Source organism: Ixodes scapularis, unplaced genomic scaffold, assembly GCF_016920785.2.
Source record: "Ixodes scapularis isolate PalLabHiFi unplaced genomic scaffold, ASM1692078v2 PGA_scaffold10__122_contigs__length_95168666, whole genome shotgun sequence".
Taxonomy (NCBI): domain Eukaryota; kingdom Metazoa; phylum Arthropoda; class Arachnida; order Ixodida; family Ixodidae; genus Ixodes; species Ixodes scapularis.
The window spans coordinates 60,025,141-60,047,889 of NW_024609836.1; the positions used below are offsets into that span (position 1 = coordinate 60,025,141).

General features: G+C 44.6%; 1 protein-coding gene across 1 annotated transcript; it reads left to right on the forward strand.

Annotated features, from left to right (window-relative positions):
- On the forward strand, window positions 1-20,742 carry LOC115327900. Its single transcript, XM_042288474.1, has 8 exons — window positions 1-615; window positions 2,372-2,488; window positions 9,096-9,218; window positions 10,739-10,864; window positions 11,946-12,068; window positions 13,715-13,837; window positions 17,309-17,379; window positions 17,453-20,742. The coding sequence occupies exons 1-8, from the start codon at window positions 129-131 to the stop codon at window positions 17,870-17,872; spliced, it is 1,590 nt and encodes a 529-aa protein (XP_042144408.1). The 5' UTR covers window positions 1-128; the 3' UTR covers window positions 17,873-20,742.
- Window positions 20,743-22,749: the final 2,007 nt, after the last annotated feature.

Genomic DNA, 22,749 nt, shown 5'->3' on the forward strand with positions numbered 1-22,749 from the left:
ACGCCGCGCCGCCGCGCTTCCGCGCGCTTGTTCGCGTCGCTAGAAGCCTAGAAGTGCTCGTTTGTTGTGATCACGGTGGTGGTGATCTTCCTGTGGGAAGATTGTGCCCTTGCGTCCAGACTACCGCGATGTCAAAACGTCAGACACAGTGCCGACACTGCTTTGTTCCCGGCTGCACCACGGGGTACGTCTCTGTGAGAAAGAACGAGAGGAAAGCCTCCCTCTTCGCCGTTCCCGACGACGACGAGCGTCGTCAGGTTTGGCAGCGCTCAATCCCACAAGCGGACAAGCCACTCGCAAAGAACTCCGTAGTCTGTGAAGCCCATTTCGATGAAAGATTCATTGTTCGCAACTACACGCACGTAATCAATCGTGAAACAGTGGAAATTCCCCGGGGACGCCCTTACCTGACTGCCGATGCGATCCCAACTTTGTTTCCGAATGTCCTCGGGTATCTCTCGAAGAAACTGCCATCAAAAGGAGGGTCGACTACGTCGAACAGCGGCGTGCCGCGCGAACGAAAACGGAATCTCAATCAGGAAGACGACCACACTGTTTCAACTCCGCCAGTGACGCAGTGCGACAGCCACGAAACATTGGAGAGCATGGGCGAAGGTAATCTCCCAAGCAAGTAATGAGAAATGCACGTAGTCCCGAACGTCGTAGCGTTCGCTGTCTGTGCGCCGAGTGTCGAAACTCTGTGATTTCAGAAGTTACTTTTGTGTGAAGGCCGTAAATGTCAACAGCATTCTTAGAGACGGATGCCACCGCTGCATCCTGACCTGACCCTCTCAGCTTTATTTTTCAGTTTTTCTAGTATTTTTGTTTCTGGCAAATCGGGCACACGGTCATGACGATAATAATTTCTGAAAAGGGGAACGAGGAAGACAAAGGACAAACACAAATCTCCAAACACAAATAGGTGACTGGTGCGCGACCGAAAAAAATCTGCCTGGTCCTGGTATCGAAATGGGGACATCTCCATTTCCAGTTGAGCAAATGGGTTTTATCAGCTGCCACCATTCTAACACCAACTAGGATGAACGGCTTTAATTTTTTAAGGTTATGATGATAATGGCAAAGGTGCAAGCGAGCTGGACAAGAATGACGATAATAATCCCTGGAAAAGGGCGACAAAGGACAAACACAAATCTCTAAATACAGCTTATTACCAGGTCCAGGCGGATCTTTTTAGGTTGTGCACCAGTTGGCCTGGCTGTGTTTGGAGATTTGTGTTCTTTGTTCCCGCTCTCCAGGGATTATTATCGTCATTCTTATCAAGCTCGCTTGCAGCTTTGCATTAATTGCATTATCAACATGGGTATTGTCCCTGTCTTTGAGGCGCTTGTTCTTTGGTACCAACCAGTCCAACTTTCCATTTTGCCTTTGCTTAGGCCAGTGGTAAATAAGCTTATGGTTCCCTGCTTGTTCCGAGTGTTGAGCATTGAGCACACATGCGCATTTCTTTTGCATACACCCTGACAGAAAAAAATGAAGAGTCTGCCATTTTGCCCTCTGAGGAGGGTGCTGGTCATCTGTATTCTTCCCACGGCTACCTTTATGCTTCCATTCTTCTGAAGAAAGGCAAGCTCCCTCAGCACCACCTGCAGGCACTGGTGTCACTAGGGTCAGCGACACCCAGGGTAAAGGGCTGCCGCGACCAGGGCCGGCCCTAGAGGTGGGCGACCTGTGCCCACCTCTAGGGCCGGCCATCAATAGGAAGCGGCGCCCCCTATTGATGGTCCAGGGCACCATCAATAGGGGGCGCCGCCACACCCCCTTTTGAAATTATTTTAACTTTTTTATTGATTTGAACACAGTGCCCTTTCTTTTTGGAATGTGGTTATCGTCTGACGAAACGCTCGTGTTGGGCCATTACTCGCGTGTTTGCTAACAACGTGATTTCGCACCTAGTAGATAGGGGCGTATAAAAAGGGGGGGGGGGGGGGGGGGCACGACGGCCAAAGTTTGTCCAGAGCGCGACCCCTCTTTTTCGGGCCCCGCAGCAACACTCCCCTCCGCCTTCCCCTCTTAACCCGCCGCCACACCCCCCTGAGCACAGCACCCGGGGCAACCTGCACTCCTCCCCCTAGTGATGCACTGCCTGCATGTTTGGACATTGAGGAAGGAGCATGGTGCGTGTTAGTGCAGCAATCTATCTTTCAGGTTATTTTCTGAATGCCCCTTGAACAGTTCATTCTGTGTCTTGCCTAGGAATACAAAACAGTTAGCTGCCTTGTAATACAAAAGGGGTATTTTACTTTTTTTGGTAGTTGCGTTTTAGTGAGCTGTAGTTCAACGGTGCAATGCTTTGTTTTGACTGATGTTTCTGACTTGACTCAAAACATTTGTGCGCTGTCTTTGTCAACAGAACCAGAGGATATACTGCCCACCTCAGCAGATGAAGGCGTGCACTCGGATGATTATGGCAAGATGTCCCCATTTCCACTAAAACTGGACGGACACGAAGCTGTTGTCATCAAAGAAGGTAGGTAAAGCCCCTTGATTAATGCACTTTTTACAAGTACCGCCAACCATTGTTGTGGAAACGAACAATACACATGCCACGAGCGGGTGCTTTGCCTCCATTCGGTGACCTTGTGTACTGGCGTATTTGATGCTATTTGCAAGACAAATGCAAACACGTCGAAGGGCTTCATGCTCAAGTTTTGAGCAGCGCCCGAGGCGAGCAAAATAGAATATTTGTGGCTCTCCTTTCAAACCTGCATTATTACGCTTCGCCACATTTTTTTATACTCCGTTCCATTGTAAGTGCCAGCGTAGCAAAGACTACAAAAGAGTACTCCAAGCCTTCAGTGTCCCTGTCAAGCACACGCGCTCATTCAGTTGAGCATCGTTCAGAGGAACATGCTTTTGCAAGTGGGTTGGGCTTCACTATTACGTAAAGTATAACTAGGGTGTGTACTTTCCGGTGTTTATTTGTGAGAAAAATCGGCGGATGTTTTTCGGTGTTTATTTATTTTCAAAACACCGGTGTATTTCGATGGAACGTCTCATGACGAGGCTAAAATCGGTGATTATCGGTGAAAAAAAGCGATTGATCACAGACAGAGAGTTCCAATTTTATTCACATAGTTCATACACTTCTTCTCTAGGAAGCAACTATTTCTCACACTTGGTTATTATAGTAGATGCAAGCATACTTTCATGCTTGCATCTACACGCAAGGAACGTGCTGCCATCATGGCAGCACGTTCCTTGCGGTTCGCAACCCGCAATTATGAAAACGCACGCTCTTGTACGACACGGGCGTTGGCATTCTCTTCCAGGAACCACAGCAACCTCTGAATACATGGCTTGCACCGACATCACTTGGCCAGACACAATGAGAAAAAGGCACGTGAGAGCCTACCCTCCACTGCGTTAATTTTTCCCCAAAAGGGGCCATGGGAGACACAATGGGGGAAAGGCGTTTGAGAGCTTAGCTTCTACTGCGTTCACCAGACGCTTTTGACCCCCAGAAAGGAGGGCGGACTTACGCCACCTGCAAGCCATGTATAAACACTGGAAGAATGCAGGATCCACGAGATAACACGTTTCACGAACCTCTACGGGGAAAGGGTTTCGCTAGGTCGGAAACTAGCAATGACCGGTGTTTTTCGGTTTTAACCAGGGCGAAAATATCCAACCACCGGTGTTTTTCGGTTTTAACCGATTTTATATTTTCGTCACCGACGGATGTTTATCGGTGTTTTTCGGTTAAAACCGGAAAATGCACACCCTAAGTATAACATACCTGCTCAATAAAGCTCAGAGGAATGTTTATTGGGACGTTGCGAGATACATATATATTTTTTGTTTCCCTACGTCTTGGTGTTGCGCATTTACAGATGTTGACAGATGCTTGTATTCGAACGTGGCACGTGCATAATCGAGCGCTACAGTGCCGCTCTTATGGTCGCATCGCATGGATGGTGCAGCCATTGTAACATGGTCACATCCACTGAATTCAATGACAAAAGTCTTATTCCTAAACTTGAAGCACCTCATGGCCTGCGTAATGTCGCTTTATGCATTGTGGAAATCAGTGAGCAGCAAAATCCATACGCGCTGTGCACCTGGGCCACAGGTTCCCAGAATGCAATGAGTGCAGTGTCGGATTTATGGAAGTTCTGTAAAACCCCGAGAGATAGCCCACCTAACCTCAACAACAAATCGGCTGAAAATATGGAGTGGGCTAACTTAGAATGAACAATCAAAAAAAGGGTTTTTCAAAAATTGTGATTTTTAGGTTGTGTCCCTTCCAAGCTTGTTATGGTGGCAAGGGTCAACAAAGGAAAGGTGACTTCACTTCCAAGTCAGCAACGTTCGCTTATATTCCGTCATAGCAAACTAGCCGTATTTATGCCAATGCCATCATTAATCCCAACACTACTATTACTTGGAGTGAGCTATCTTTCAGTGTTTAAAAAAAGTATAGCAAATCAAGCCAAAAATAGGGTGGGCTATCTTTCGGGGGTAGAGCATCTCAGGATTTTACGGTAGCCTATTGCGGGATCACGCTTCCCCGCTCTCCGAATGCGGCCACCGGATGGACATCTTACGCCATCCCGAAGTCAGCCTATTGGAGCATTGCAGAGGCTGGGCGACAGCGTGCTGAAGACACGTTTTCTGTTTGTTTGCTGTCATTCACCAAAGAAGTTTCTTTAAAACCTTGTGTAAACGGTTGTAATTGTCTTTGAGAACACGTGGAAGTTTTTACGAAAGCGCAACGCCGCAGGAAAGAGGTGCAACTCGTCGAACGCAGTTCTGGCCAGTCTCATGGCGAGATCAAAGCTTCCTTGGCAACGCGAAGTGCTGCGTCTCTGTGCCTTCGGATGCTTGAATAACTAACAAGAATATATGCCGTGGCAGAGTTCTGAAGGTGTGGCGAGTGTAGACGTCTTTGCATCAGTGGCGTCACTAGGGTCAGCAGCACCCGGAGCGGTGGCCTGCTGCGATCCCCCCCCCCCCCCCCCCCCCTCTCGCTTTCACTGCCTAGCTGCATTCCCCTGAGCGGTGCACCTGGTGCGATCCCCCCCCCCCCCCCCCCCCCCCCCAGCTTCTTTTCTAGTGACAGCTGTTCCAGCAAATTGCTATCAATAAAGAAGGTATGCACAGTTGACCATTTCAGCTCACTGTGCTTGCACCCCATTGCATTGCACGTATATGCAGAGCATCAGTATGCACTCCCTTACATTCGCACCTTTTTCGAAGGACCTAACGGCCTTGATGTCATCTTAGGGGTCCTCCCAAACGTCGTCCTTGAGCTCATCCGAGAGGTCGTCCTTGAGATCATCCTGGAGGTTGTTCTAGACGTTGTCCTAGAGGTCTTCCTAAAGGTCGTCCTTAACCCTTTAACCACCAAGTGATTTTCGAAAAAAATGAACAAACTTTCCCAAATTTTTTTATTTGCACATATTTTTTCTTTATTCGTTCTGATTTTGCAAATACATTACTTGATTGGTTTCTGATCGGTATTAACACAAAACTTTTAAAAGAAAAAGTTGATTTTTATGGATGCTTTCCCTCAGTGCATGTAAGAGTAATAGAATAACACGTGCTGAAATGCGCAGTATTTATTTGAACATACCGTAACAAAAGATCAAGTGCCTAGACTTTTCTCCGTACTAGCTCAAACAAAGTTCCGTAAGTTTAGAAGTCAACTTTTGTGTGGTAGATTTCAAAGCAGGGCGTCGCACAAAGTCCTACTTTGCAGTCCTTGCACCATGTCCTGTTTCTTTCCGTGGCTTCTTTCCAGAGTTTTTAAATAGGCATGTATGCACACAACGCATCTTCATGTCACCTCCTGCTTTTTTGGAGTTGGCGGGATTCTTCTAGGGAATAGACAGCCCTTGAGTCTCGTCAGGGCGCAGTCAGATCTGCGGCCTGGTCTTGGTTGTCCTTCATTGTCGAGGTATAGCGTTGAGGCAGTAACTCTACAAGTCGGACGCGGAAATCCAGATGGCTCAATGTTCCACCTTGCATTTTGTATAGGCAAAAGGCATTGAAGATGGAAATGTCAAGAAGGTGGCAAAACAGTTTCTTGTCTTAAACCTTTTGCCCTTTGCGTGGTGATGGATAGTAAGACATGTTCTGGTCTGAGCGGTTGACGCCAGTTATTCTGTTGTTGTAGTCTAGAGCGATTGTAAACTTTGAAACTTGCTCATTCTTTGAGTTGACAACATTTTGCATTGTGGGTGAGTGAACCGTGCTTAGAAAGGTTACAAGCTTTTTGTCTCTCCATTGCATAGCGAGACATTTCCCGCGTTGAAAGGCGGCAACCTTCCCTTTGTTCAACTTTATCTTTTTGAACTTGGGCATTTCCTTTCTTCCAGAACGAGCTGTTCCATTGACATTAGTCTTTTTTGTTTGACGAGCATGTCGGCTAGCTCGGGCGAGTTGTAGTAATTGTCAATCGTCAAGGTGTACCCCTTGTCAAGAAAGGGCTTCATGGGTTACCACCATTACCACCTTAGTGTCCATCGCTTCTTTGCCATCCACATCTACCGTCCCCTTTCCAGTGTAGAGAATCAAATTGCAGACGTAACCGCTGCAGGATTTGCACAGTAGGAAGAATTTCAGACCAAACCTTGCACGTTTGAGTGGTACATATTGCTTCCACGCCAGTCTTCCTTTGAATAGCAGGAGACTCTCATCGACAGCCACATCCTGCTCCGGCGCATAGGTTGCAAGGAAGGCCTCATTCAGCCTTGAAAGCACAGGCCATAGCTTTCACAGCTTCGGGTTTGGGTGGATTGCTTTGTCCATAGTCTTCATGCTGGTAAAGTGAAGGCGGTGCATCAGAGCCTGAAAGCGGTTCCTGCTCATCGCTCTGCTAAACACCAGCGTCGCCAAGACTTCTTTTGTTGACCAATACATCTCAACTTGCGGTTTGCCAACGATTCCTTGCAAAATTATTAGCGCAAGGGACACCATTATCTCTTCGCTGTCCACCGGTTTCGATGAAGAACCCCGCGCTGCGAAATGCGGGACCGCGTAGTGGTTTGTCTCTGTCACAATGAGGTCGACAAGGTGCCAATAAAAAAAAAAACCTCGAATCAGCCGAGAATATCTTTTTCGTCAGTGGGTTGCCGCAGAATCCTAGGCACTGCACAAAACGGAAACCTCAGAGGCGCGGGTGGCGGGTTTTCAGTGTTTACGCTTTGCCACACTTAAACACTACCCAGCCCGTCGTCTTCTTCGTCACTGTGGTCGTCGTCTTAGTCCATTTCATATTCAAAAATCCATGTCCGACTCACCTTTGGAGACAAATTAGATGTCTTTATCGTCGCTACTGTTCGAACTGCCGCAAGAGAGAGCCTGTTTTTGGGGGCCGTCACCTGCATCACTCAAGCATGCTGCCATTTCTGATCACTGTTGCAAGGCTAGATACGTGCCAAAGGCCAAAACACGCTATATTTGTGCAACCTTTCCTGCCCTTTAGCGTTAAAAACTGAAACTAATGCAGATGGACAAACCTGTCTCGTGTTTGGCAGTGAAAGCAAACCATCATTTTGGCTGGACGAGTGTGACTCGTCATCGGCGATATTGGTACAACCTTCCATGACGAGTACAGCTCGGGCCGGGAGGTTAAAGGGTTAAGGTTGCCCTAAAGGTTCTAGATGTTGTCCTAGATGGTGTCTAGGACGACGCTTTAAAGTATGACGTTAATGGCATCTAGGGCGATCTCTAGGGTGATCTTAAGGACAACAAGGATTTAGCGTCGTCCTAGAGGACGACAAAAAATTTAGTGGTGAGTTTCCCCGTTAAATGTAGCAGATAAATTGACGTCGCAACCTATGCACCAATTCAGTTTCCTCACTAAATTTGGTGGCGTGCAACGATAAATGCTATCGCATTCATAGATAATCACCCCTGTGGTTTCTACAAATTTGACTGAACCATCAATTTGTTGCCCTGAGATTATGCGCTATTAGGTAACCATAGCTATGTTCCAAATCTACCCGAATGGAGCACATGGCAGGGCAACTAAAGCACGGCGGGATGGGACATTTTTGAAACGCGGCCCATATGATGGTTTGCAATCTGTCACTACCACTGTACCCCCTCTTTCTTCTCCGTCACCACTGGATCAAGCTCGTTGGGGTCGTGAGTGCTGCAAACTTAGTCGTCAAGGTAAAGTAAGACACCGCTCCAGAGACCCATACGTTTTCATGCACGTTGTGCTCTCGAAACACATCCCCACGGCGCCGATTTGACAGGTATCCAACTGTGCGAAGGCGCAGAGACGTAGCTCTTCGGCATGCCAAGGAAGTTTTGATCACGCCGCGAGCCCGGCGAGACTTGCGTTCGACAAGCTGCGCGTTTTTCGTGCGGCGCTGCTCTTCCGTAAAAATTTCCACGTGTTCTCAAAGGCAATTACCATCCTTTACACAAGGTTTTAAAAAAATCTTTCGGCAAATGATGACAAGCAAGTAGAAAATGTGTCTTCAGCACGCTGCAGCCCAGCCTCTGCAATGCTCCAAAAGGTCGATTTCAGGAGGGCACAAGATGGCAATTGGGTGGCTGCAGCTACCAAGCGGAGATGTGCGATCCAGCAAATTGTCAGGGATCAGTGGTTGCGTCTTACACATGCACTTGCGCCCCCTGCTTGAGAACAACGGACAATTGAAATATGTGCTGTATAAGCATTTTTTTAGCTTTCTTTATTAGTCTAATCTTTATTGCGAATAATTAACTCAGTGCCAATCCATACTGTGTTTTATTTTTTATTCTTTCTTACGCAGTGCACACTTCATGCGGTGTTTGCAAACGGACAAACAGCTACCGCAGTAGAAATTTGGAATTTCTATTTTGAATAACGAATTCACATTATTTTATTGGAAACTGAACGTGCTGTTGAGGCACAAAATGTGTACAAGCTTATGTGCAACATCACTGCGAAGCGTTTTACACAATGCATTCTGTGTTACTACGACTATTGCCACGATGGCACGGGACAAAGCAAGTTTTTTTGTTAGATGCAGGCTACGATTATGAAGGAATGGTGCAATTTTTCGTTTTGACCAGCGACCGTGGCTCTGCTTCTGACCTCAGTCGCCGCAACCTTTGTTTGCCGTCTTCTTCGACAGAGCCTGAGGATGCACCTCCTACTCTGACAGATCAAAGCGTGCAGTCTGACCATTCCGGCAACATGTCCATGTATCCACTGCACCTAGAGGGACACGAGGACAATGCCGTCTCAGTCAAGATAGGTGAGCTATTAAAACCTGTGTGGAAAAATATGACAGTGCAGGAAAAGGCTAAATTTTGCATGTAAAGCATCTGTGTCTAAGGAAGCTCTCATAGCCACAGGCAGTGATGATGGGCCAAATTTCCTGGTCTGCCACTACACTTAAAGGCATGTTGGCAGTGTAAACTATACCCGCCATCAACTTTCCTCTGCAACTTCATCGGGGCTATGTTCCGTCCTACCGTAATTTGGCAAATGCTGAAGGCTACAATTGCAAACTGCCAGTCAGTGCGTCGAAGGGAGAGACATGACTGTACTTCATCTTACTAGTTGCACGAAGTGCCGTCGAAGCGACAGGTGGAGGAAAGAGGCAAGCCGCCTTTGTACGAATTTTGAGTGACAGGCTAATCTCCGAGGGCGACAAAAGTGACTTCTGGAACACACAAAGCAGGGACTGGGTAAGAGGGACATTCTTTCTACTCCACTTCTCGAACTGCGTGGGTTACGTCCTCGCCCCTGTACCTTTGGTAAGGGCTGTCAGGCGGTTCGTCTTCGTCACTCTGATTGACTCCAGGGGTCATAGGATTTGCTCCTTGCTAAGTTACGATGAAACAAAGCATAGCATGGTTTCCACACTGCCGCTGCTACACGCGGGCACACGACTTTGCCTACCTACATCACAGCCACCTGCACTCCCACGCGAAGGAGACATCAAACAGAGCCACACGCTCGCGCAAACAGCTTCGACAGTGCTGTGGAAACTATGCTGGCCTTGACATATTGCCATGTGGAGCACCTTTTGTAGACGTGTGGGCTTCTGAAACATTCGGCCTAGAACATTCAGCGCGTAGAACATTCGTAACTCGATTAGGCGAGAAGGTTCTCGAACTTACGAGAACGCCAAGCTGAAAGAAGAATTAAAAGAACATTCTGCACACTGGAATGAAACTTGGATCCTCCACGCGAGAGCCAAGCACAGTAACCATTCGGCCAGGCACGCGCTTGCTTGGCGACACGCGTGGCAATATCACCTCAGCAGTTGGTGTAGGGTATGAAGTTTATAAAAATTTGCTCAAAACATACATCTCTTATGAGACATTTTCAGGGCCTCACTTGTTTTTGCACAATTTGGGACCGAGTCACTCTTCGCTTCTTTTGGATTCTCGGTACTGGCATCTCTGTATGTGAGAGTAAATCAAGTGCTTCAACTGGGAATGTGTCAAGAAGGGTTTGCTCTGTGTGGCTCAGGTGGCACCATATCTGGCTTCATTTTAGTTCTAATGGAGAGGGAAATGGTTCTATGGCGCCGTACGCTCTCATTTGTTGAGCCTCGTAGTAGTAGAAAGCGACCATGTGACAAGCATCTGCAGGATGTCGCTTTCATGCTTGTGGTATCCTTGGGGTAGGATGTCAGTCTGCTTGCAGAGGCCTGGCATAGCAGTTGCAGGTGACAAGGTTGAGAAAAGGTGGACAGCAATTGTGAAAGCTAAATCAGGACATAGTGATTCTCCTTATTTAGATTTCAATCCTCTTCTTTAACAGAACCAGGCTTGTCGGCCTTCCTTCAGACCGACGAGGGCTTGTGCTCTGGGGCCTCCGACAGCGCGTCATCAGTGCAAGTTCACCTGGGTGAGCCCTGGAAAGATGGTCATCTCCTTGGGATTGAAGGCAAGCTCTTGTGCTCTCTTTATCCCTGTTGATTGTCCCAAGAAGGATAAAAGTCAATTTTTCTTACAGCTTTATGCAGGTTGTGGTACTAATATCAATGAAACAATTGTGCTTGTTTGGCAAGTAACCAAGAGATGCTCTTTGTCCTGAGCACTTCTGCTTGTCAATAGTGTTGGGAATATAGAGATATTTTGCAGGTTTCTTGGTGCAAAACTGGGGATGCCAAACTTAGTGGATGATAGTTTTTAGTTGGCGTTTGAGTCGGCTTGTGCACATATTGTTCTAGGTCAATGCTCTGCCTGCTGAAAAATCTGCTTATTTGTTGTTTAGTTATACATACCATTACTAATTTCTCAAATTTTTTGTTCTAGTTCGTTCATATCTATGTATGTCAGAGTTTCAGTCTATGCATTCATATTTTAAATTGGGTCAAACAATCTTGTTTTACTCAATAAAAATTATTGCATTCGGCTGTTGCGTCATTTGGAGCTTTCTTCGAAGGACCAGACTCTTTCGCTTGGTAGGTACTTGTTCACCCCCTGAGCACAATTCCTGTTTTTACTGTGGTGCTCATGCAAACTGCTGTCGCAAGTATTGTTTTTCACACTAGCCAGCAGAAAGAGGCTGTGATTTCTTCTAGATGCAACAGACAATTTTTTGTATGGGTTATGAAAATTGCCTGTGATAAATTCTTCAAATCATAATACAGCTCCAGGGAACACTTGCTTGATGTGGGTGCAATGTCAGTTCCTGTATCATGCGAGTTCTCAGCAGGTACCGGCATGTTTACAGGTCATCCTTATATAAAATTGTGCTGTCTCATTCTAGAAGAGCACCCCATTGATCCCTTTACCCTTGGTAGGCATTAGTTATGGGTTTTACAGCACTTCTTTTTTTTTATTTTTGTAGAGATTAGAAGATCCTCATTAAAAAAACACACTACATCTACAAATTACTACATTTTCCCTATTTCATGTTTTGCCCTTTTCACACCTAAGTTCTCATTTTACATAGCAAACAGACATATGCTCCTCTTTTTCCTAAAATATCGACAGAATTTCTGTCCTTTACCCTCCAACAGTGCCGTACGAGAAACTGGCCATGCCAGCGAGAGCCGACTTTCGCTCTGAAGACAGCGACAGAGTGTTGCCCTCTCGTCTGGACCTTGAGGGACACTGGAACAACAGCTGTGCGGTGAAAGAAGGCAAGCTCAAATACAGCTGCAGCCTCTGCTTTTTAGACATTTGCAGAAATCCTAATGATCTCAGTTGTCTGGCTCACATAACCCTTCTGTCATCATATGCGAGGTTGATGTTAAAAGTTGTGTTCAAGGGAAGGTGCAATTGTGGCAAAGCTCCATGTGTAGCCCTGAACAGCATAAACCAGTGCCTGGAAGATGTTTTAGAGCGCAACTCTTAGGTGCCCGTTTCTGGATTGAGGGGCGGCGCCGTTGGAGTACCACAGGTTGCATTATGGGACGTTTTCCCGCTAAAGTTAGCAAGGAAAATTTCTCTGCTAAATTTAGCGGGAAAACTGAACCCACTAAATTTAGCGGGAAAATTTTCCTGCTAAATATAGCGGAAAATTTCCCAGCTAAATTTAGTGGGAAAATATAGCAGGAAGTTTCCGTGCAAATTTAGTGGAAAAATTTCCCTACTAAATTTAGCGGAAAAATTTCTCTGATAAATTTAGCAGAAGAAATTCCCTCTAAATTAGTGGAAAAAAATTATTTGCTAAATTTACTGAAAAAAAAGAAATTAGCAGAAAAAATCCCCCTCTAAATTCAGCGGGAAAATTTCCCCGCTAAATTTAGCGGAACCAATTCCCTGTAAATTTAGTGGAAAAATTTTCCCGCTAAATTTAGCGGAAAGATTTTCCCTCTCAGTTTAGGGAATGAAATTACCTGCTAAATTTAGCAAGAAAATTGACCTCAAACTTTAGCAGAAAAAATTCCCCGCTAAATTTAGCAAAAACATTTCCCCACAAAACTTAGCGGAAACATGTCCCCGCTAAATTTAGCGGAAAAAATTCTCTGCTAAATTTCGTGGAAAATTGTCCGGCTCAATTTAGCGAAAAAAAATTCCCTGCTAGATTTGAGCGGAAAAATTCCCTGCTAAATTTAGAGGGACAAATGCCCGTTAAATTTAGCGGGAAAAAATCCCTGCTACATTTAGCAGAAAAATGCCCCGCGAAATATAGTGGAAATAATTTCTCACTGAATTTAGTGGAAAAAAAATTGTGCTAAATTTACTGGGGAAGTTTAGCGAAAATTTCAAGCTAAATTGGGGGGGTGAAGGTACAGAGAGGGAGGGAGGGGCATACCTTCCCTTTCTCCTCCTCCTCAGAAGCTGCACTCTAATTCAGCATTACAGAAAATCTTAAACATCTTTCATTTTTTTTATGTGCACTTTAATATTTTACTTTATTGAGTCATCTGTGGCTCAAAGAACAAAGCTGTTGGATGGTGGTAATTTTTAATTTACTATACTTTATTCCCCGTCTGGTAGCAGGGCGGTCGCTTCTAAAGAAATGTCGCAAGCATGGTTAACAGTGTGCCTGTCAATCATGCTTGTGCTCATCTAACAAGGCTAGCTTTGCTGCCATTGCAGTCGCTACTGTGACAGCTCGTGCAGGAGCCCTTTCAATTAGTGAAGAATGGCTTAAAGGACCCCTTTATTACTCTCTTAACAGTGAAGGAGAAAAGAAGAACTTTGAGATAATGAAAGGGCTCAACAGAGGGAAATGGGAAGCCAACCAGTGAGGGTGGTAATGGGATCAGCCTCCTTGTTTTATACGCTTTTTACCTTGCCTGTTTCAAGGATATTTTTCTTTTCCCATTTGTTTCGGCAGAGGCGGATGAGGCGAGTGCCACTTCGACCTGTGGGGACTTGGATGGTAAAGACGCTCGCAGGCTTTCCGTTTCCCTCGAGCCTGTGGACGTAGTCCACAGGGCCACGGTTGTCGTAAAGGAAGGCAAGTTTCTCTTGAAGCCCCACTCTAGAAACTATGCATGTCGTCTTCAGTAGTCTGCCTCAGCTTAAAGGAGAACAAAGTGCAGTCCCTTCAGGCACGAAGTTGCGCTCAACGTTGTTGTAACACAAAACAATGATTGCATTTAGCAAAACAATATACGGTATTTGCATGAATATAACGTAACCGCAAATATAACACAAAAACAAGTTTTAATACCCCCCCCCCCCCCAAAAAAAAATTATTACTATTATAATGCAAGCTGAGGCTGTGTAAATTTACTGCACTTGGGTGCATAGCAGAAGTGAAAAGGCAATGGAAATCAAAGAAATATTGGTTTATGCTTTCACTGCACTCATCCTCACTGCTCAGGTCCTTCCATTAGCAACCCGCTCGGCGACTTCACAGATATGCAGCAGCACGGTGCCGCTTGTCTCGTAGTTTATTTTCTTCCACGTGAACTCCTCGGCAGCCCACAAGCAAAGCAAGCCACTAAGCAGAAGCACCAACACACAAATACCGCAACACTCTGGGGCAGAAACTAAAAATTGCGCAGGCAGGAAAAAGACTGCTGGACTCGATGCACGATAATGTGCATTCTTGTTCTGGCCCGACCACAGACCGTGTTTATGCATGATTGCATAAACACGGTCTGTGGTCTTGGCTTGGCTTGTGTTGACTTGACTTGGCTTGAATTGGCCAGTGCCCGCATGGCGCGCTACATTTCTGCGGCATGCTTTTCGCCATGCGTTGTACGAACACATAAGCGGTAAAATGCTTTTTATGTTCTCTGTTCCTCCCTTCACGTGGCCCAATAGCTAATAAATTCCCTCCCAGACCCCCACTTCTTTTCCCACCCGGTCCCCTGCATTGAGCCGGGGAGATGGCTTTCTCCAGATTCGCGCACCTCGTGGCTGAACTCAATTCTGAATATAACGCGGTGTGTGTTTTGTAGCACGCAATTTCGATACAAATCTTGCGTTATATTCGTGCAACTATGGTACACGACTGTGGACAAGGCAGAACGACCGAGCACACAGTTCCTTCTAATAGATGCATAGATTCAGCCTGAACTAACCTACCATAAAGTTCGGAAAGAACGCAAAGAAGAAGCTAATTTCAGATGTTGCTGTTACTAAGGCCTGCTCTCCACAAATTACCAGCAAGGACTTAAGTGTGTGGAGCTCTCCTTCCGTGGCCCCTCCAAACCTGCCAAACAAGTCATGCTTGCTTTCTCTTCATACTCTTGTACCATATTTTCCGGTGTATAGACCTTTTCATCTCAGTAGTTACCCGACCGGCGGATAGAGGGCGTTGGCGCACTCGCCACCATTGGGTGGCTTCAATTTGATTGGTTTTGGTTTCAGCGCGCTCGTGGCTGTGTTTGTGTTATGTCAGTTTCTCATAATTTTGTGATACAAATGTGCCAGTTATAGCACACAATTAATAAAACTGCGGTACTGAGCCAATTTAAGAACCACGAAGTGGTTTCGGGTCATATTCACGGACTTTTCTAGGGACACTTTACAATGCGTCGTTAATTTCGATCAAGTTCGGCGGCGAAACGACTATGATGCACAAGGAAGATTATAATTGTTTATGGCCGTACCCACTGACCCTAGTTTTCATAAAAATGAACTAATAAAGAGACTATCGAGTAGATGTATAGTAAAAATGCAGGTCCAAAATCTGATTGAAAACCTCCTGAATCGCGAAAAACACACGAAGTCGCCAGTTCACTGCTCACTGTGTGATTTTCGCGAGCACCAACTTTTTGTGAACTCTAGAGACTTGAAATGTATCCTATAATAACGCAGATAATCTTAAAAAAAAAAAAAAAAAGAAGTGATATTGTCCTGTGCTGTTTCCTCTAAAGAAATTAAGTACTCAAGAAATATTTCGATAGTTCGTCCTAGGTCGGGTGGGAAATTCCCTTAGCTAATGACCCTGCTAAAGTACTTCTTAACATCATTTCACAATGTTCGTGTTAGAAAATGAGCTATTTGTTTTACTGACATTTGATTGCGACATGCTTGGCACATGAGATAAGTGACAAACCCATCAATTGAAGTCTGAAATGTTGTCTTTGTATAAACTTTGCCGAATAAAATTCAAGGGTCTGAAAGAAGTGATCTCCCGTACGTTTGGCTGAAGTGGAATGCAAGGCACGACTTCATGAGCCTGTATAGACAGATCTCCATTGAAAATGATGCGATTTAAAATCAAGAACGCTGAAATCGGGCTATTTCTATATAGATAGCTTCTTTTCGGCATAACATAATGTGAGCCCTAGGCACTCCCAAACTGCCTGTGACATTTTTTTACAGGGGTTTTTGTGTTAAAATAATTAAAATAAATAAATTATAGTTTGTGTTTAAAAATAAATGTCAACACCCTTTAATGACTGCAGATAGGGGACCGAACATACTGTACAGTTTGTCTAAATTCTTGAATAAATCAAGCAAATTTAGGTGTAATGACGTGAACAAGCAAATCACCTGATGTGGACGTTACCATTGTCCCGAGCATCAGATGAAATGTGAAGTAAACATTTGTTACTTATATATCTTATATATCCTATATAATCAAAAGCAACTGGTTTAAATTTGTTTCGAAGGCAAGGCAGGAAACTTTCAGGAAACACACGTAGCTTCATATGCTGAGTGTTTTGGTCACATCCCTTAAGATCCTAAATGCGTGGCTATACATATACATTGCACTATACTTATTTCGAAGATTCCGCCACTATCACTGAGCAAACTTCAGTTGTCATAAATAGTTCGGCTCAATATGCACCAGGGCTGACGCCTGGTTCCTGTACCTCCTCCCTTCTCACACGTATCCGGTACGCGTGCGGTTAAAATAGTACAAATATGTAAAATTAATTGTAGATGTTGTCGTGCACATTATTAGGGCATGCAGTTAAGTTGTAAATGTAAGCATCAGGCAGATATTTACAATAAGGCGAGAAACGCGGTGAAAAGCGACGAAAAACGCGAATGCAACGCCTTCGGCAAGGCGCGGAGGGTAGAGTGGAGCAACGAGTTGAAGCCACCTTATGGCAGCCGCGTCACGTGATTCCAAGATGGCAGCGCCCATGAGACAGAGGCTGAAAAGGTCTATAGTTTGCGGGCTGTACATGTTTAAAAGTTGAAATTTTACCGTTTGCGGACTATCTACAGGAATTGTTGTTTTTTTTCTAGATTGTTCACTGTACCAAGACGTGAAGGCTTTTATGAATAACAGAATATATTAATGTTGACTTACGTATGACCCAAATTTGGTTTTCCGGACAATGCGCGGGTACGAACTATAGTCCGGAAAATACTCTACTAACAAAAATGTTTCCAGTGAGTATCTTCCTCCTCAAAATGCCTGTCATCTATACAACTGTCTCTCCTGTAAGGGGTATGTGATTTCTTGCCACTGCTCCAGTTCGAGAAAACAAAATTACCTGGTGCGTCTTCCCAACAGAGCCAGCTGATGTGGAATGGCAGAGCTCAGACTCCGAGGAAAGCAGCAGCTCGCTCTCTTCCCAGGAGCCTGTAAGGGGTATGTGATTTCTTGCCACTGCTTCAGTTCGAGAAAACAAAATTACCTGGTGCGTCTTCCCAACAGAGCCAGCTGATGTGGAATGCCAGAGCTCAGACTCCGAGGAAAGCAGCAGCTCGCTCTCTTCCCAGGAGGGATGGGACCAGGGACAGCAGGCGAGACAAGATGGGCACAGGGGCCATGACTGCTCCTTCTGCCCCTTTTCTGGTAGCTCCAAGAGGGAACTCGCCATGCACGAAAAAACGCACACAGACAGGGACAAAGGACGCTACAAATGCCCCACTTGCTCTCAAGTATTTCAGCGGAGGGACGGCTTGCTTGCTCACAAAAAGTCTCATGCACATGAAAAGCCCTACAAATGCAACACTTGTGGCAAAAGATTTTCGTCGGAAAGCACCTTTAGTCGTCACGAAAATGTACACGTCGACCTTAAACCCTTTAAGTGTGCCACATGTCCACGGTCGTTTAAGCAGAAACATTCCTTGATGAAGCACCTCAGCCGCAACGACTGCGATAAGGCAGATGTTTTGGAGAGCACTGACGGAGATGAAAGGCTTTTTAGGTGCCCCATATGCCTTAAGGCTTATAGAAAATTCCGCCATTTGTCAGATCATAAGTTAACTCACTCAAATAAAAGGCCCTTTAAATGCTCTACCTGCTCTAAAACATTTCATTTTAGATCTGTCTTGTCAGAACATGAAAGGATTCACAGTGGTGAAAAGCCCTTTAAATGTACCCTCTGCGATAAAGCCTGTCGAAGAAAGTCTGACCTGAACACTCATAGAAGAGTTCACACCGGTGAAAAACCCTTTAAATGCCCCGGCTGTCCTAAAGCCTTTAGAACGCAGTGGCAATTGACTATGCATAAAAAGAGAATTCACATACAAGCCCAACCCTCCCTAAGAAATTTCAGAATTTTCAGGCCTCTCCAGAAGTTTGAGGAAAGGGGTCACGTAAATGATTGTGGAAGCGCTCGCGTGGTTTTAAGACCCTTTAAAATATCCCCCTTTCCCTAACACATTTCTATCAAAAAGTGCTGTGAACTGCTCATGAAGGCTTTGTATGAATGAAGGGTTCTTTATTTCCTACCTGTTCAAAAGCTTATAAGTTAGTCTAACTTCTGGATCCACGAAAGAATTCAAAACAGCGTAATAACCTATAAGTAAAGCCCTGCATATCCCCAGTTAACTGGTGGATTCAGATAAAAATGAATTGGATTTGGCGGATTGCGGATCGGATGCGGATATCCACGGGTCCGGATCCTTTTTTGTCGAGGCAACGCATAAACGTGTGCGACCGCGCAGTGTAGAGTGAATAAGTGAGTACAACTATAGAGGTGCATCATTGAATGTGTTGTGGGAGCAAACTACTCTCTTAGATAAAAGGTGCCAATGGGGAAGAAAATTGTTTTTTTACATCAATAAAGATTTGATTCTTACCAAAGATCGCTTTAGAACGTTCTATCTTGCCAAAAATGCTGTACCTGGAAAAAAGTAAAGACTGCAGAGGCATCGGTCGTCCCGGGAAGCATGTTGTTGTTTGGCAGGGAAAGAGCAAAAACGTTCTTTGGGCAAAGAAAACCCCAAAACTTACCGCCACAAGAAAGTAAAAGAAGTTTGCAAGTAGCGTCTTCGCCTACAAGTATATATTCAGGATACTGAATTCGATCTTCTGGGGTGGAATTTCCGTCGGCATGAGTTCCCATACCTCATTCTTTTAGCGCAGTTCTTGTATCAAGTGATCCAATGTAGAGAGACTTCTCATTAATGGGTATTAATTTAATAGAGGCGAACCAGTCTGAATCCTTCTGTGTTAACAATATTCTGTTCCTTCTACACAGCAATCCACCTCGAAGAGTGAAACATTGCGTATGTTTGAGTTCTTTTTTTTCTCGACAGTTGGCACTGAGTTGTTTTTAAGTATATGGTTCCCGGCATGCAGTTGAGGGTTTGTGTTTAAAACTGAAACCAGTAGTAGATTTTGCCAATATTGAATATTGCTATATTTTCCCAGTGGTGCACTCGTGCCTTATCACATATACATGAGTATTTTGCTGCATTGAGTAGGTGCCTTTCCTCCCACTCTTTTGTTTGGCCAAAATAAAATGACACAATGTTCTTAGTCTATCCCTTCTAAATTTTAATGTTTATAAAATATGCATCTGCTTGAACTAAGTTTTATAAAGCAAAAAGGAAAATAAATGTAAATTTCCTTCTTTTTGAGCGCATCTTTTAAACAGAGTGTAAGTGTTGCGGACTCCCAAGACGATCTCATAATTGGGATCATCTTTCGAGCGATGCGAAGTGTTTCTGGGAGGATGATCGCTTATTTTATAAGTACAATAAAACAAATACGATAAACTAACATTTATCGTGTTCTGACACTGAGAGTTCTTTGTAGAAAGGTATCCAGACGGTTTCTAGGATACCATCCAAATGCTTTTTCTATTAATTTTTATTCATGCTAGCTTTTAATTTTTTAAATACCGTAAATGCACATCTCGTTGAAAATTTCCAAAAATAGTTTTAACTTTTGAGTCAGGTAATTAGGGTTGGATGCGGTCCCGAATTTTGCGGATGCAATTCGGATGTGGATACAAAGTGTGCGGACGCGGATACAATTATTTAAGAACATGCGGACGCAGTTACGAAATCTCCGGATGCGGGTCCGATACGGATGATCAAACTGTTACCCGCGCAGTGCTCTACCTACAAGTGTGAAACAAGCGACACTCTTCACAGAATGATGGAGCTTCAACAAGCACAACCACTACTGACATGTGCCTGAAGCCATTTAGATACCTTATGCCCAAAAGTTTGAAATTGAGCATGAATATTCACAAAAGACTAGAAATCTGAAAGCTGTGGCAATACATTCTTACAAATATGGGATCTGTGTTCCCACCGGACCATTGACATGGGCCAGAAACCATTTTTAATTTTGTCACTTCCCCCAGTGTGTTTTAGTAGCTTGAATAGTCACAAGACAGTTTACAAAAGTGAAGATGGAAACGTGAAATGAACAGGCAGCAGGTAATTTGCAGTGGTGAAAGGTCCTTTAAATGTGCAGCCTTCCCAAACAGCTTTTCTTTGGTAGCTGGAATATTAATGAGAGTTCACAAATTTTGAAGTCTGTTTTTGTCGAGCCATTAGAGGCACTGGCATGAATGAAAGAATATAATTTGAAGTTGATGGCTTGAAAGGAGCAAGATTAAAAGGACATGTACAAGTCTCGATGGGATCAAAACAATAATTCCCTGTTCCTGTGGATTTTATACTTTTTTGTTCTCCGACAGCTTGTATGCTCAACCATCGAATAAATTCTTGTTCATGCCACCCCTGGCAGGTCCCTGGTGATCTTGCATCTCTTCTTTGGAATATGATTAGAGAATATAAATATCTTGATGATTCACATTGGGCCATTTTTGAAGCTCTGTATTGTATGTCCCATTGTCCTGCAATATACTGGATTATCTCGGAAGCTTTCTTCTATAAGATGTTTGTGGAGTCTACGTAGAGGCTAGCAGGGGACCATACAAAGAGCAACGGGAAAGTGTGTGACAGCTAGAGTGTGTGCCACTCTGCTCTTTAGGTCCGACAGATTTTTGAGCTACTCAAACTAAACATATTTTTGAAATACCCAGACTTTACTCTTTTTGGTATGCTATTTATTATGCCTAAATTCCAAGTGGCTATTGAGAAAATGGCAAACGAAGGTTAATGACAAAACCAAGATTAAAATCTTCCCATGCTCTCTAGTGGGGAAAACGTAGGCAGTTGGAAAAAAAAAATACGAAATAATATTTTGTGCATTATTTCTTTTTTTATTGTTGCTGTTGCTGGCGTGAGCTTCTCCCGCATTCAATGTTACATTGGAAGTTCTAATTTCAGTGTCGATCAAATTTAAAACTAACAACTTTGCGAAAACAAAATGCACTTTCTCATAATTTGGGTTACTAGTTCAGATATGTCTATTAAAGTGTTGAACCAAATTTGAGGCAAATGATTGACTCAAGATAGAACACATTTGTGCCATTTCTCTCCCTGTGCCCTTTTTATGGCGTGTTGTTTGATAACATGCTTTCCCACATCTTAAGGTTTTTCCTTAAATAAACAGTTTTAGTAGATCGCCCCGACGCCCCTGATAACGATGCGATGCATGAACAGAGTCGGCGGCGAAAGGAAGGCAACTTGAGAAAATACTTGAAAACACCCAAACTGTGTGTCAAGAAGGCCAGCAAAAGCCCAAAATACTTCAATATTCTAACCAAAAATCTTTGAAAGCCACAGACATATAGCCGTAAATAAGCTCGCTGATGAAAAGCTCTGTGAGGATAAATAAGCAGAGGTCCCTCGTTTTCTTATTGTATCATTCACATCTTGCCAAGTATTTGTTGAGCTTACAGTTTGTCGTAAAGTCTGGATGACGAGTGAGCGAAGCATGTGGGAATAGTGAGGTAAACCAGGGCACCAACTGCAGTTCTTGGCTACCTACTTACAACTCCCTGTAATGCGCAGCTCTTGAGGAGGACAAGGGGAGGGCACGTCCCTCCTTTCCTCCTCCTGCTGCCCCTCTCTTGAGGTATTTCGATTTTGCGATATACCATGCTAAAATATCTGAGAAAGGTATATTGCCGTGCGCGCAGCTGGCCGAGTAGGCAGTGCGCGCGTGGCCTAACGGTTATTGTACCTGGCTCCCACGCGAAAAGCTAGGGTTCGATTCCTGGGAGCGGCGCATCTTTTCGTTTCTTCCTGCAGACTAGTATTCTGGTAAATTCGAGAATCCTGTTGCCTGTTTGAGGTCCGAATGTTCTGCGCGTCAAACTTTCTACGCCGATTATTCCAGAAGCCCACGCATGTACATAAGGGGCTCCGCGTGGCGAGCCACAGTCGGTTTTCGCCTCAGCGTTCGATTCTGCTGTTACGCCGACTTCGACGCCCGCAACGTTAAACGTTCGCCACATTAAACGTTTATTTCTTTCTGTTTATTTATTGTTCTTTTGGTCACAACCCCGTGACAATATATAGGGAGGTCCAAGTCACCAGGCTCGATCTAAAATGGACCGTAAATATCGACGCCTGCACGTAACAATCTAAACTTTTCTGTCAAAGGTGTATTTCGCAGGTCAGTTTTTTCTTGTAAAATTACAAAGCATAGCTCCCTTTCTGTAAAAAATAAGGCCAAGAAACTTGCTGGGGTCTATGGCGGGCAGCAACACAGACGTTGGGTCCAGTAGCGGGGTGTGTTTGGCATTCATACTGATAGATGGCACTACCTCATTATCGCGACCCCCGTGGTTTATTAAAATTAATATAATCTTGCTGAAATGTACCACTATAAGAAATAAATGCGAGCAATGAAAG